Source organism: Malania oleifera, chromosome 7 (genome assembly GCF_029873635.1).
Source record: "Malania oleifera isolate guangnan ecotype guangnan chromosome 7, ASM2987363v1, whole genome shotgun sequence".
NCBI classification, from domain to species: Eukaryota; Viridiplantae; Streptophyta; class Magnoliopsida; order Santalales; family Ximeniaceae; genus Malania; species Malania oleifera.
Genome location: NC_080423.1, coordinates 95923946 through 95938205, shown reverse-complemented (window position 1 = coordinate 95938205; position 14260 = coordinate 95923946). Strand labels below are relative to the sequence as shown.

Here is a 14260-nt window from a genome sequence, read left to right as displayed (position 1 = left end):
ATATTTGAAATAATAAATTATTAATAAGGATGAAATTAATAATAATATTAGGTTTAACTAATATAATATAATGGTTAAAACTTGGATACCATATTGCCTCCAATTATTTCAGTTAGATTTTGTGTTGGAAATAAAATTATTCTTCATAGTTTGTATATTGTTTATACACATGTCAAGGGTATAGCGGTCATCTTCTCAAATGCCTAGATTCCCATGTTAATGACATGTGCATCTTGTGTACATTCTTGAGAATCTTACTTTGTGAATCAAACAAAAATATTCCCAACATCCCATTCCCAGAATGGGATTTTCATGAATGTCATTCCATATGAATATTTTTAATGCTGTAAACCAAACACCCCCCAAGGAAATTCCAAGAGAGATTCAGCAAGTGTTCTCTTGTTTCCAAAGAAAATTTACTCTCTAAGGATGACTGCTCTCTGTCTAAGAAGAAAGAATTTGAAGAAAAAAGGGTAGCTCGTGATGTCAATTCAAATTAAGCTTCTTCGAAGGAAATTCAGAAGGGGGGGGGGGAGGAGCTGCGTCAGTATTTTGAACAGGAAAACAAACATATTGACGAGAATGTCCAGAAGCTTCTAAAGAGGAAAGCCAACAACCTGCTGATCTAAGGATTGGGGGGATGATTAGTCTAAAGAAGAAAATGGATTTGAGAAAATTAGTGGGGGTGATAAGGGTTTTCTTTTGGATAATTTATTAATTCAGTACAGTTATGATGAGGACTCTCTGTTCAAAAAGGCATCTTATATTTCTGAAAGTTCATTTTATTTGGAAGGGGCTGATATTAGGAAACCCAGGGCGCTGGAATTAAGGCATGTGAGTGTCCCAGCTAATCAGAAGTTTCAGGAAATAATAGGAGTAACACGGGGAGAAGGCTTTCTTAAGTGAGGAATCCTATGACCAGCAGAACCCTGGGGGGTTGCCAGGGAATGAAAATGGGTGTACAGAATCACAAGATCTGTTAGATAAGATGGACTTAAGAGTTGATGCATCCAAGTGCTCAGAAAATTTAAAATGACAAGAATGCGAAAGAGTTGTGCCAAGAAAAGAAATTGGAAGCCGAAATTCGATGATTTAAAGAGCTCCATAAATTATGAGTAAGGTGTTCTTAAAGGGGCTTTGTTAACAGGTGGTCAGTGGTTTGGTGTTATTTTTTGACAAGTAAAGAGAATTAAAACTGATGGAAAGGAAGGAGGCATAATAGATCAGTGTTATTTCATTTTTTTCCTTGTTTTTCCTCCTTGTGGTGGATGCCTGAAGTCTCTGCTTTCTAAGAAGTTCTTTTTCGTCTTCAAAAAAATAAATGCCTTAACCATTAGTGAAATTGTTGTCACATAGCTCCATAGAGAACTAGGAAATCTATATTTAAGTCATTTTTAGTGACAATGGGACACAATGTTTTAAAAGGCACAGGCAGAAGGCGTAAACCTCAAGACGTTGAGACCTAAGCTTTTGGGGATTTAATTTTTTATTAAAAACTATAAATATATATATATATATATAAATACTAAAATTATATAAATTTTATTAAAACAATTAACATATATATATATATATTTTTCAACTCTAAATAGCTTAAACTGGGGCTAAAATCAGAACTTCAAATCCCACCATGCATGTGCCTTTCTTGATCAAAAACAGTCATGTGTCCCTAAAAAATTTCAACCATCCATCCCACAGAAGATCCCATATCCCACACCTCTTGACTCTTATTTTCAAGATTTAAGATGCAACTCTCAATTATTTGGAAAGTTGAGGTTTAAGAGTTCTAAAAATCAACTCGTATAAACATGTATTTAAAACTTTTAAACAAATCTAACTGTAGATTCAGACACCAGAATGCGTAAAAGTAAAAACATGCAAAAGGTGTGCTTCTTGTACAAATGCGTAAGCTTCATTGTTTAATGCATTGGCCTTTTTGGAATTTGGTGTTTCAGATTGAACCTCAAGGCATTTTAGGCATGCTGAGCCTCAATGCAAACCTTGATTGAACCTTTTAAAACATTGGAGCCATTCAATTTTCATCAGATATCCAACTATACACCACTTTTGGAGAAAGATGCAAAAGAAGAAGAAGAAGAAGAAGAAGAGAGTACAGAGGGTCAGAAGTCAATAGAATTCTTTTTGCTTAAGTGCATGATATGTAACAATCTATGTTAATAATACGCCCCACCTCTAGAAAAGTCCAAGACTAGGACCCTGATATAACTCCTCTTAGGAGAGAGGTAGCCGTCATAGAATCATAGCTTAATTCACTTTACAATTTTGCAGTTCACCTTTGTGTTGTAAAGAGCCAACTCAAAAAGCAGATACATGGATATACTTACCATTCGAGGGGTCTCTGATGGAGGTTTGTAAGGGCATATGAAAGGCTCCCCTGTGACAAAAGGGTGTTTTGAAGCCTGCAGGCACAGGAGATCCAACTGTAACAATCCAAAGCTTAAAAACCATATCCAAAATGGGTGTGTGGGTATGTGTTGGTTTTGAGGGGGAAGGAGGGGATCAGAGGTATTCTCAAACCTGAAAAGGTGACCACCGTTTTGCAGGATCAAACTCAACAAGTCCCCTCAAGAAATCAATAAGAGCTAATCGTGTTTGACTTTCTGCAACACATCCATGACAGGACAGCCATTAGTAACTTCTCTGGAAGATGACACCAAAATATTCAGCAGAAATGTTACAGGCAATTTTGTGCTTTAAATAAGAATAAAACAAAACAAACCTTTGGAAATATCTTCTTCAGGCAAGTTTTTCCTGTAAGGATAACTTGTAACAATTGCCTCGAGATTCATATGATTGAAATATTCTTTTCCAATTGTTGGTTTTTTCAACTCCCTCTAAGATAAAATCAAGAAGCATTAAGAATAAAATGGGGGGGGGGGGAAAAAACACATAATATCAGTGCAAAACAGTTTCCCCTCAGATAAGACACACACACACACAAACCTAATTACAAACATTACAGATGACACTAACACAATTATGAATACTTCAACTGATAAAATGAAAAAGGCTAGCCAGGGTAATCATTTTTATAAACCTAGTTCATTTTGTTAACTTTTAATCATATATTTGATTTATTGATTTTCCTCCTATGAAAACATTATACTTACAGCTTCATATTCTTCTTCTGTTAATGCCTGAAAAGCACTTCTGCCACCAATGGAAACTTCACCACTCTCTACAACGTGGACACTCCCAATGCACTTAAAATACTTGCTGGTATTTTTTGCCTCCCTTAGTACATGATCGGGAGGTTGTCCCCTACAAAATTCCAACAATACATTACAGCCCATTAAAACAATTGCAATAAAGCACCACTAACTGGATGTAGAATACAATGGAAAACTAACCATCTGGATCACTTACAAAATCAAACAACTAAGAGCTTGTTTAGTTATGAAAAGCAATTTTTATCTTCCACTTTTAATTTTCCAAGAAATTTAAAAAATAGCAGCTTAATTTTCAGTTTTCCAACATTTGTATTAAAAAGCTGGAAAACAATCAAATGTTTTGGCACTGTTCATTTTTGGAAAATAATCTTATTTTCCATTTCCAATTTTTCAATAATTACCAAAATGCAACCTTGTTTTCCAATTTTCTACACCTGTATAGGAAAGTTGGAAAACATCTTTTATTGTTTTCTAGATTTCCGTTTTCCAATATTAATTTTGGGAAATAGAAAAAAAAAAAGGACATTTTTTTAATTATTTGAAAATCCAGAAATGAATTATGAAAACAGTTTTCCACAACTAAACAACCTTTATTTTGTCTTTCTTTTTTCATACAAATCTTGGAAAACTGAAAAACAACATGTAGTTTTTAGAATTTATTGCAAAACGGAATAGAAATGTTTTCCATAAGTTAACAGGTTGTAACGTTTTCAGGCTCCACCTTTCCCCAGGGTTGCGAGGATAGAATTTTATTAAACCACAGTTTATATAATTACAGGACAAAACAAATGATCAGGTGAGTATAAGTGCCATTTTTAATCTAATAAATTATAACTATAAAGAAAAAATATGCAGTCCTATTCTCACCAAAATTTAGCTTTCCTATGTCATATTATTCCATGACAACAGTCACATCCGACGTTGATGCATTATTTTGAACTTCAAATGAAAAAAAAAAAAAACCTTTTATTTTACTGCTCCTAAAACTGAAAATTTTGCCCATGCAAGGTACATATATGTCCCTACGGAATCGGAAGTGCAGATTGGATTTTATCTTCATATCAAATAGTTTACTTGTTTTTCACTGTCCATAGATTCCACTTCAAAACTCTTTTAACAGTACTGCAAGTTCCAGAGTTCAGAATATCAAAATGTTTCTCAAGTGTGCCACAGAAAGCAAAGGTTTCACTTTCCCATGTCATTATTCCATGAAAACAGTCACATCCCAGATTGATGCATGATTTTGAACTTCGAAGAAAACGAAAAATCCTTTTTATTTCACTTTCCTAAAACTGATGCATGTGTGTCCTAATTGCTTTGGATCACAAGTGGAGATTGGATTGTATTTCTATATCATTTAGTTTACTTGATTTTCACTGACATAGATTCTGCACTTCAAACTCTTTAACGGTACTGCAAGTTCCAGTGTCCAGAATACCAAAATATTTCTCAAGTGTGGTACAGAAAGCAAGGAAATCCCTAGGACTGTTCAGATAGCAACACTGTTAACTAATGAAGAGTCAATAAAACCTAAATAATCTAAGTACGGTGCTAGTTTTTTTCCGCCATATTCATAAGAGCTTAACCTTTTGGATGACATTGATAGTCTACCACATGCCTTTCCTAGTAAGTTAAGATGCAGCCCAATTTAACCTATTTGCCTTTTTTCTGCCCTCGAGTATGGTTTCCCTGGGTGAATTCATATGACGTTCATAACTAAAACTCTTCCTACACAAATCACAGAGAATCATTTTTTTGTTGATCTTCTCAACAAGAAGTCCAGGATCATAGTTCTAAAGCAGGTATCTCATCTGCTAGAGAAGATTCCTATTAATTGCAGCTAAGCTTTCTTTTTCTTTTTTCTTTTTTCTTTTTCCTTTTTTTTTCCCATTTCCTTTTTCTAAGTTGATGATACTGCTATGGCTTGATTTATATTATTGGCCAACAACCCAACAGCTTATGCTTTTAGATCAAGTGGTGACCTAAAATGTTACCAAAGCCATGGTTGTTAGGAGATCCTGGGTTAAAATCTTGTTCCATACAAGTATCGCCTTATTTTTTATAAAGGGTGTTATTCGTTGTCAGTTTACCTCTCCCCAGGCAATTAGGATGACATGTGTAGGGAAGTGTTGAGACTTGATATGCATTGTTAGCCGACAACCTAGCAACTTAAACTTTTGGTCAAGTGGTAACAGCAATAACCTCTGAAGATTCCTACATTTTATGTGAAAAATAGTGGTTCATGTAGCAGTTTGTTCACCTTAAAAGGGAAACCAAAACAACAGCAATTAAATCAGTATCTTGGAAGTAAATTATCATATCAGACATAACAACGTAGATAAAAAAAAGAAAATTTTGTCTAACACATTACATGCCAAAATAAAGAAAGGCACATACCCAAGGATTTCTATCATTCGCCTGAGAAGATCAAATTCTGATGCTCCTGGGAATAATGGCAACCCTAGAAACAGTTCAGCAACTATGCACCCAAAAGACCACATGTCAATAGCAGTAGTATACCTGGAAATTAGTTAAGGTCCAAATGGCAGCCTATCTTACATCAGGAGCAAATTTAAGAAAAAATAGTGATATCACAGTTACAATTTTAAATGAACCAGACAGAATAGAATACACTTTCAAAAATCGATAAAGGTGACTTCAATACAAGTACAAAACTCTTACTACAACTGTAACATGCCAAGATTAGACCAAAAAAAATAAAGCAGCAGCACAATTAAAATGGGTAGAGTGCGGCTGGCCATTCAAGCTGACAAGTTGAAAACCTGGCCAAAGTTCAATACAAACCCATCAACAGTTTGAGGTGTTCAACTTGCATTTCAACGGGTTGCATATAGTTTAGTTGGAGGTTGTTCTGGCTAGGCATAGCTATATAATTTAATATTTTGTTTACTGTTATTTCTTTGCCCACATCACAACTATGGATGCACATAGTTTGGAGGCTAACCCAGAAAAAACCAACCATCATTGGTCCTTAAACATGGGAACCAGAACCAGAACCAGACTAACCAATTTCAAAGGGAAAGGAACCAAATCCACACAAACTACAGTTGGGTTTGATTTAGTTCTCTTTTATATATATAAACAAAAGTATATCATGAAAAAAAGGGAGGGGGGGGGGGTGCAACATGAAAGATAAGACATCCTCCTGAAAAAAGAAAAATACAAAGAGAAAAAAGCCCACAAGTACAACAAGAAGCATGAGTCGACAAGGCCACACAATCCCACTGGTGTCTGAGAAATAAATCTCATTAAAACCACATGAATAAGCCCACAGAATAATGGAAAACAATTATTTCCTAGTTACAAGCATTCTTTTCCAACCACATACCCCAAACCACTGCATAAAGCACACAGAACCACAATCTGACAGCATCCTTGCATCTCCCAAAGCCTATGTAACAACCAACAACTCAACAATCAATGAACTCCAACAAACACAACACTAAAGGCCAAATAAATTATTACAGACTCTAGCCCACTGAATAACACAAGAATAGATGAGAATGTGACTCAGCGTTACTAAAGCACATCGCGCACAAACAGAGAGAAAATGCCTTGCAACGCCTCCTAATCCATAGCAAGTTGGCATTAACTCTATTAAGACTGCTAATCAAACAAGAGCCTTGACCTTGGACCAAATATTATTAGAAATAGAAGAACAAATCAAATGTCAGTAAGAGGGTTTGCAATTAAACACACCATAACCCTCTAAGCCTATATCCTGAAGAGTCATGTCTAAAAGAATGTCAAAATGAGTCCAACAAATTAACAAGGAAAAAAAATTTTCATTAAATTCTATTTAAAATATTGGCTATATTCATTTCCTCTTTAATGAATATATCCTCTTTTTCTATCTAAAAAATATATATATTTCTTAGAAGTGGAAATCTCAATCCCCATCAAGAACCCAAAAATGAGGAAATGGGTGCATTATGAACTGTGATAACATAAAAGAAGGAAAGTAGGGCAATAGAAAAAAGTGCTCCCCACCCATAAATCCTCCAAGAACTGAACCTTAAGAACCATCCCCTACTTTATATTTGAGAAATGAAAAGAGCAAGGATGATGTCCTTGAAATGAATTTCCAAGTGCTTCCATAGCCAGCTGCTATGTCAATTTTAGGATCCCACTCATTCCCTTGCAATCAGTATTAACATTTGATCACCTTATGCCAAAGAGAGTTGGTTCACAACGGACTATCTCTCTCTCTCTCTCTCTCTTGATATATCTTCTTTTCTTTTTTTGTTCAAAAAAAAAAAGAAGAAAAAGAAGAAGAATTAGCTTGCAATGGCCTTTTGACTTATTTAGGGTAGGGTCCATTTGGGGGGCTAGATCCACAGAGTTCTGAAACTTGTTAAAGGAAAGAGTGTCCAAGAGGCTGGATGGATGGGAGTGGGTACTCTTTTCCCTGTGGAATAGAATCACAATTATTCAGGCCTGTTTATCAAGTATTCCTTTATATTACTGGCCTATTTTTAAAATTCCAGTGAGGATAGCAAATAAGATAGAGAAAATAATGAGGGATTTCTTATGGTTTGGAATTGGGGGTTCCAGACTCGTTTGGTATGGTAGGAAAAGGTCAGCAGGTCTAAAATGGAGTGCAGGCAGGGTCTTGGAAATTTTATGCCTAAAAACATGGCTCTCCTAGCTAAATGGCCATGGTGTTTTCCCTGAGAAGATCATTCCCTTCTGGCATAAAGTGATTACAAGTAAGCATGGGTTGGGTGTCAATGCAAAGGATACCAATGTCAGTTTGCGATGTTCGTCAGAGAGTCCATTTGGATCTATTTCTCATATTTAACCCATATTCCTCCTCACATTAATTTTGTGGTGGAGAGGGGTTCTCAAATTCGTTTTTGGAAAAATCCATGATTGGGGAATGATGTTCTATCCACATCTTATCCTCGTCTGTTTTGATTGAGCTCAGGGAAGGATGGTATGTTTTTTTCTTTGTGATTGATTTGGTTAGCCTTCTTCTTTCTTGGAACTTTCATTTCAAACGAATTCCTAAAAAAATCAGTTAACTCTATTAACCTCTCATCTGTCACTATTTTTCCTGACCAATACTCCATCCCTCCAATATAATCATTTGCTCATTAGCCACATTATCGAAGAATTTAGAATTGCAGTCCACTCTTTAACCCATTGAAACTGGTTAAACCTAGTTTTCTGCCTCCAACCCCTAACCTTCTTAAGAGGAACACTCTCCAGCTCATTCTACAAACTCACTGTACAAGATTGATTCTCAAATATAAAAGCCCAGATCTGAAACAGATATTAAAATGCTGAACCAATGAGGTCAGATTGGTCCACTACGCAGGTTGATAATTGCAATGTCAAATTGATTATGAACACCATCATACAAATATTAAAAATGAAAAAGAATGAAAGAAAGGATGGAAAGACATCATTAGACGGAAACTTTAAAGAAGACGAAGAACACACATGCCCACACACAGAGATTTGCAATAATACAAGGACAGTAAATGGGCTCAAGAGGATGTGTCATTCGTGGTGAGGCCACTTGTATAGATTTTGGTAATTGTACATTAGTATTCTTTGGAGTAAGAGACTATTCCAGATTATGTAGTTCTAACAGAATCTGATCAGTTTGTTGGAGGCTTCAACTTAAGCTAGCATAAATTGGTTGGAACATGGAATTCAAACAAGCCCCAACCTAATGCTCGATAATTCAGATCATGTCCATTGATTGAGTTGAAACTTTAGCCATGCAAGAAATAAAATGGAAAGAAAAACCTAAAACCATTCAATAGACAAGATACCTAAAAGAAAATCATAGATTTTATTCACAAGGATACTGATATCCAAGCAGAACTTCAGGGGATCTATAGTAACGACTCTGCAGGGGGGAAAAAAGAAAACGATTCAAATAAAACACCCTCATCAGTGTGAAATAAACAAATGAGGAAGTCTATGAGTAAGCCAGAAGTGAACCTGAATGTAGGAGTAGACAGTCCGATCTTCCATGCATGCTGATCCGAAGTCAATAATTTTGACTTCTGCTGGCTTTACACTGTTAAATTCAAGACACAACATTCAAAATTAACAGCAAAAAGAACAGTTATTACAATTTCAGTCTAAGCTCATCATGGGAAGCAGCACACCTTGTGCACAGAAGAATATTTTCTGGCTTCAAATCACAATGAATGATACCAGCATCTTTCATCAGAGCCAACCCACGCAAAATCTAAATTAATAAGAAAAAAATTGAAGAAAAATGTCTAAAGGACTGTTGAACGAACGTGTATACCAATCACGAAGGAAATGCATCGTGGGAACCATTTGTCATTAGAAAAAAACTTCTATACCTGTTTTGAGAATAATTGAACAATGCTCAATGATAATCCCCTGAAGTTGTTTAGCTTGATAAGCTCATACCTGAAATAACCAAAATATGTCAACAATGGTCAGCCAAGAAACAAACATCTGTTTAAATGAAAAATGTTGAAGAGGGAACGAGGGGAGTTACATAGGACGTATCATTACTTCTAGACTAAAAGTTATCATGTTCGTTACTCACAGGTTTGTGTCCAGCAGTTCAAAAGAAATGCACAAATGACGTTGATGAACAAAGAAATCATAAATACGAACAATATGATGCCGATCATCAGGATCATACTTCTTATTTAACTGCAAAAACCAAACAGTGGAATACACAGATAGCCCATTATTTGTATCATTACAAAATAATACAGCTAGAGTAAATTTTAATTACCGTTGTCAGAATAGAGACTTCAACAAGTGCCTGTTGATAATACGCAGGTTGGTTTTTGATAATCTTCACAGCAACAAAACTGTTCGATTCTTCAACCCAGCATTTAGCAACCTGCCCAAATGTCCCATGGCCAAGAACATCTTTGACAACATATCTGCAAAATATAAAAGGCAACTAATTACTCAGTTCAAGAAACTATATCAAAATAATGAGTTGAACATATTGATTGATAAATTCAAAACCAAACTTGTTGTCCCAATATTGAAGCAGAACTTAGAAGTAGGAACTCCTGCATAAGGTGAGCCTCTTAACTATGCACCCTCACTTCTATCATGGCAAAACCTTGGAGCCTTATGGGAGAAACTTGGGCTTCTCTGGCATCAGTCGAGGGATGCTGTCTATTTCTTTTGAGGTTCAGAAGAAAGGAGATGGCAGCACTTTGGAAATGCAACATTTTTGCAGTGTTGTGGGGATTAAGTGGGAGCCTAAAATGCACATATTTTTTAAGGAAGAAAATTGAATTGGCAGCTGGGCTGGGAGAAGATTCGAACCTAGCTTCTTTATGGTGTGTTGGCTTTGGTTCCTTTATCAAGTTAGCTTTTCCTAGTTCTTCCATTTCCTTAATTTATTTTTTCTGGGTAATTTTGATGGAGAAGTCCTTTCTCCTTTTTTAAAAATTCTTTTCTTATCAATGAAATCTTTTCTTTGTTATCAATATATATATATATATATATATATATATATATATTTCCAGACAAATTCAAGTTCCCAATTACCTGTATAAAATACTTTACCATGCAAGGGAGAAGAAGAAAAACTGCAGCAATGGAAACAAGTTTAAAAGGCTCTAGATAATACAGTAAAAAGAATGACCCACTCAGTTTTTAAAAGTGAAATGAACTTAAGTTTAAATTATATATTCATCGCACTAAATCCATCTTTATTGACAATAAGATTCTAGACATGCATATGCATGTCTCCGTGAGCACAAAGACCGTTTGGTTCACAGCATCTTCCAACATTTCCATGAATGTGATGTCCATGTCATCTCATCACCACAAAACATGAGAATCTCATCCATGCTCACTCATGGATAAGTTTCACAAGAATCCCATTCACATGGGCCATGGATATTCTCTTTTGGACTAAAATGCCTCCACTACTATGGACAATCGGACATTAATTTCCCCATAATATAGTACTATTTGACACTATAATCATAAAAATAAAAAAGTGGAAGTAATATTGTTATGTTATAATAATATAACATAGTAGTTGACATTTTGCGACCATACTGCCCCATTACTTCTGTCAATTTGATTATTATGCGTTGAATTTTTTCCTATTTATGATGTTGAAATTTTTAGGGCATGATTTAATTTGGTACCTATTCTTAGAAGGTTTTTGCACCGGAAATAAAATTATTTTCATAAATTGTTCATTCAGTGTTCATGGGCATAATTGTAATCTAATTGAAATGCCTCCTAAAAGTCTCATGTTGAACCAAAAACTACCAAATGCATCTTGTGTGCATTTCTCATAATCTTACAATGTGAACCAAACAAAAATATTCCATAGGAGGCAGGCATCCCATTCCCCTAAATGAGATTGCTGGAAACATCATTCAATGGGGATATTTTTTATACAAGCAACCAAATGGGCACTAGAAAGAGAGAGAGAGAGAGAGAGAGAGAGAGGGAAGTTTAAAACTCAAGTTTATAACTCTGAATAACTTTTTGGTAGGGTTCACATTAAACAATGCTGCCACCGAATCAAATACATTATCCGTTCTCCTCATGCTCACCAAGAAGCAAGTCAATTGGATGATGGTAGAATGTAGATGTTTGAACTACCAACTGCTGTTTTACTATAAATGAGATATAAATCTAAATACTAAATTGTAGTATTTGTATGTCCCTGATTGCCTTGATATTTTATAAGGATGAAAAGAATAAGTTGACAACACAATCTAACATTTGGATTATCAAGATTTGAACAGCATGGAATGTTATTACGACATGTAAACAAGTTTTACACAAAGTGTAAGTTGATCCTGCCTTACAGGCGGGAGTGTGAACACAGAGGTACACACGCGTGTTTCATATACAGAGAATTTATTACGAGAGGAAAAAGAGAAGATAGAATGTGCAAGAGATATAGACACACATATACATACACATACACATACAAGCACGCACATAGATATACAGACGCCAACACACATGAGCGAATGGAATCCCTGTTGCCACCCCTTTCATCAAATACATGGCACTAAGGGGAAATCCACAAGCATGAACCAACCCACACAAAACATACACTGGCTAATCCCACAGTTGCTGTGAGCAGTACAACAGTCTGCTCATTGTTGATGTCCCCAAACATTAAATGGTAGATAACCTAAAGGGAGTTCTCCATTCCCTATAGATATTTTCCTCAATATTCTATCCCATAGTCACAGAATCTGTTCATGGCAGTTCCGTTTATAGATCGCAGATTTGTAGTTTTGGAACAAGTGCAGTAATAATCAGTAAATTGCATGTTCTGAATTTGGGGGTAAAAATCTGAAATCCTCAAATTTATTCAAAATATTTTAGTTTCAGAAAATTATCAATATTATTGAGAGTTGGGTTGCCTAGAGTTATTTAGGCATGTTCTGTTGTCAAAAACAGTTTTTTTTTTCCATTCACAGGTTTTTAAAAAAATTACAAAAATGCCACATTGTTTTCCAATTTTCTAATATTTGTACAGAAAATCTGGAAAGCGATTTTATTGCTTCAACAAGGTGGCATTTTTTTATTCTTTAAAAAATTGAAAATGAAAAATGGAATAGCAGCCCCCTAACATTTTCAACCCAAAGTTTCTTTATTTTAAAATAGTTCTCTAACAGATCTAGGAGGAGATGGAGTAAACAATGTGTCACAGTCACCTTTGATTATACAGACCAACAGCCACATGTCTTCTGCACCAGCATTGAAAATAACTACTGCAGCAGAGGTTGAATTACCTTATTCTGACAGATTTGATAGAACTTGTTGGAGACTAGCATTGAATTAACTTCTGCAACAGATGTTGGCTTTCTTCTTCTCTTATGTTCAGAGATATGGGACTACCACCAGCACCAAACTCCCCGCTCTTTATGAAATTATTTCTTATAAACTCTCATCAATATTTTTATATATAATATTATCAAAAAATGAATTTCTTTTAAGCCCTTATACCTGTCATCATGGTGCAATCTATCTATCTACATTTCTACCCACCCACAAGGAACTCCCAAGATGTTGCTGGAAATTCATGTCTCAATCATCTCTCATGCGTGTCCCTGGAAGTTTGTGTCCCAGGCTCCCAGGTAAGCTAGTCAGTTCTTTCTCTTATTCAGTTCAAAGTGGGTAACGGCAAAAAAGTTCATTCCTGGGAGGATGTATAGGTTGGAGAGTCTTCACTGGAGTTGAAAGTTCCTTGTTTACTTAAGCTATCATTACTACATAATGCTCCCATCAGCTCCTTCATTTCATCCAAGGGGGCTTCATCTTCTTAGGATTCCGATTTCTTTATGAATCTCAATGAAAGAGAGATAAATGAGCTCATTATCCTTCTTTCTTTGTTGGACCAGCATATTCCTTCTATTAGTAAGGATGAAAAAGCATAGGAGGGTGATGGGTATGCTCACTTCTAACATTTTTGAAACCCCCCCCCCCCACCCCTAACATTTTACCTTGGAGCCGCATTCTTTGGAGGGGGTGCCTGACAAGATTCAGGCTTTTGTCTGGATCATGATTCTGGAAAAGTTAAAGCATGATTTGCTTCAGACAAGAAAGCCCTATAAGTATCTCAGTCCTGACATGTGTATCATGCATTGTGAAAGCAATGAAACAAATGCTCATCTCTTTGTGCATTGCAGGGTGGCGTTGCAGCTTTGGATCACCCTCCTTTTCATTGACAGGGAATGAGTGGATGGCTCCGGTGGGAGAAATGCACTTGGTTAATTTCAGGGATTTTGGAAACAATAGAAATGGTAGAGCTCTTCAGAGTGCAGCTGTTTTCGCCATCCTTTGGACCTTGTGGATTGAGAGGAATGCTAAGATTTTTGAAGGGTCAATCAACCTGCTCATGGATTCTATGGGATAGAGTGACTTCCCTCACTTATGGGTGCACTCTTTCGGACTGTTTTTGGGACTATCATTGCCCAACCTCATAAGAGACTAAAGGGGAGTGCTTTTGCAAGTCACTTGTATTGCTTTTTTCTTCTCTTTGCCATATTATAGCTTTTCTGCTTTTCTAGTTTTCTGGTGAGGATTCCTTGTGCTCTAAA

General features: G+C 35.8%; 1 protein-coding gene across 3 annotated transcripts in view; it reads right to left on the bottom strand.

Annotated features, from left to right (window-relative positions):
• The window catches only part of LOC131159234 (dual specificity protein kinase YAK1 homolog), a 32533-nt gene that overhangs the window by 5121 nt on the left and 13152 nt on the right, over positions 1-14260 (bottom strand). For all 3 annotated transcript variants that reach the window (XM_058113974.1, XM_058113972.1, XM_058113973.1), the window contains exons 3-13: positions 9949-10102; positions 9754-9863; positions 9542-9611; positions 9338-9420; positions 9168-9246; positions 9032-9072; positions 5589-5711; positions 3132-3282; positions 2741-2855; positions 2539-2621; positions 2346-2420 (exon numbers count right to left, since the gene is read on the bottom strand). In XM_058113974.1, coding sequence (XP_057969957.1) covers positions 2346-2420; positions 2539-2621; positions 2741-2855; positions 3132-3282; positions 5589-5711; positions 9032-9072; positions 9168-9246; positions 9338-9420; positions 9542-9611; positions 9754-9863; positions 9949-10102 — 1084 coding nt within the window. The remainder of the gene's footprint in view (positions 1-2345; positions 2421-2538; positions 2622-2740; positions 2856-3131; positions 3283-5588; positions 5712-9031; positions 9073-9167; positions 9247-9337; positions 9421-9541; positions 9612-9753; positions 9864-9948; positions 10103-14260) is intronic.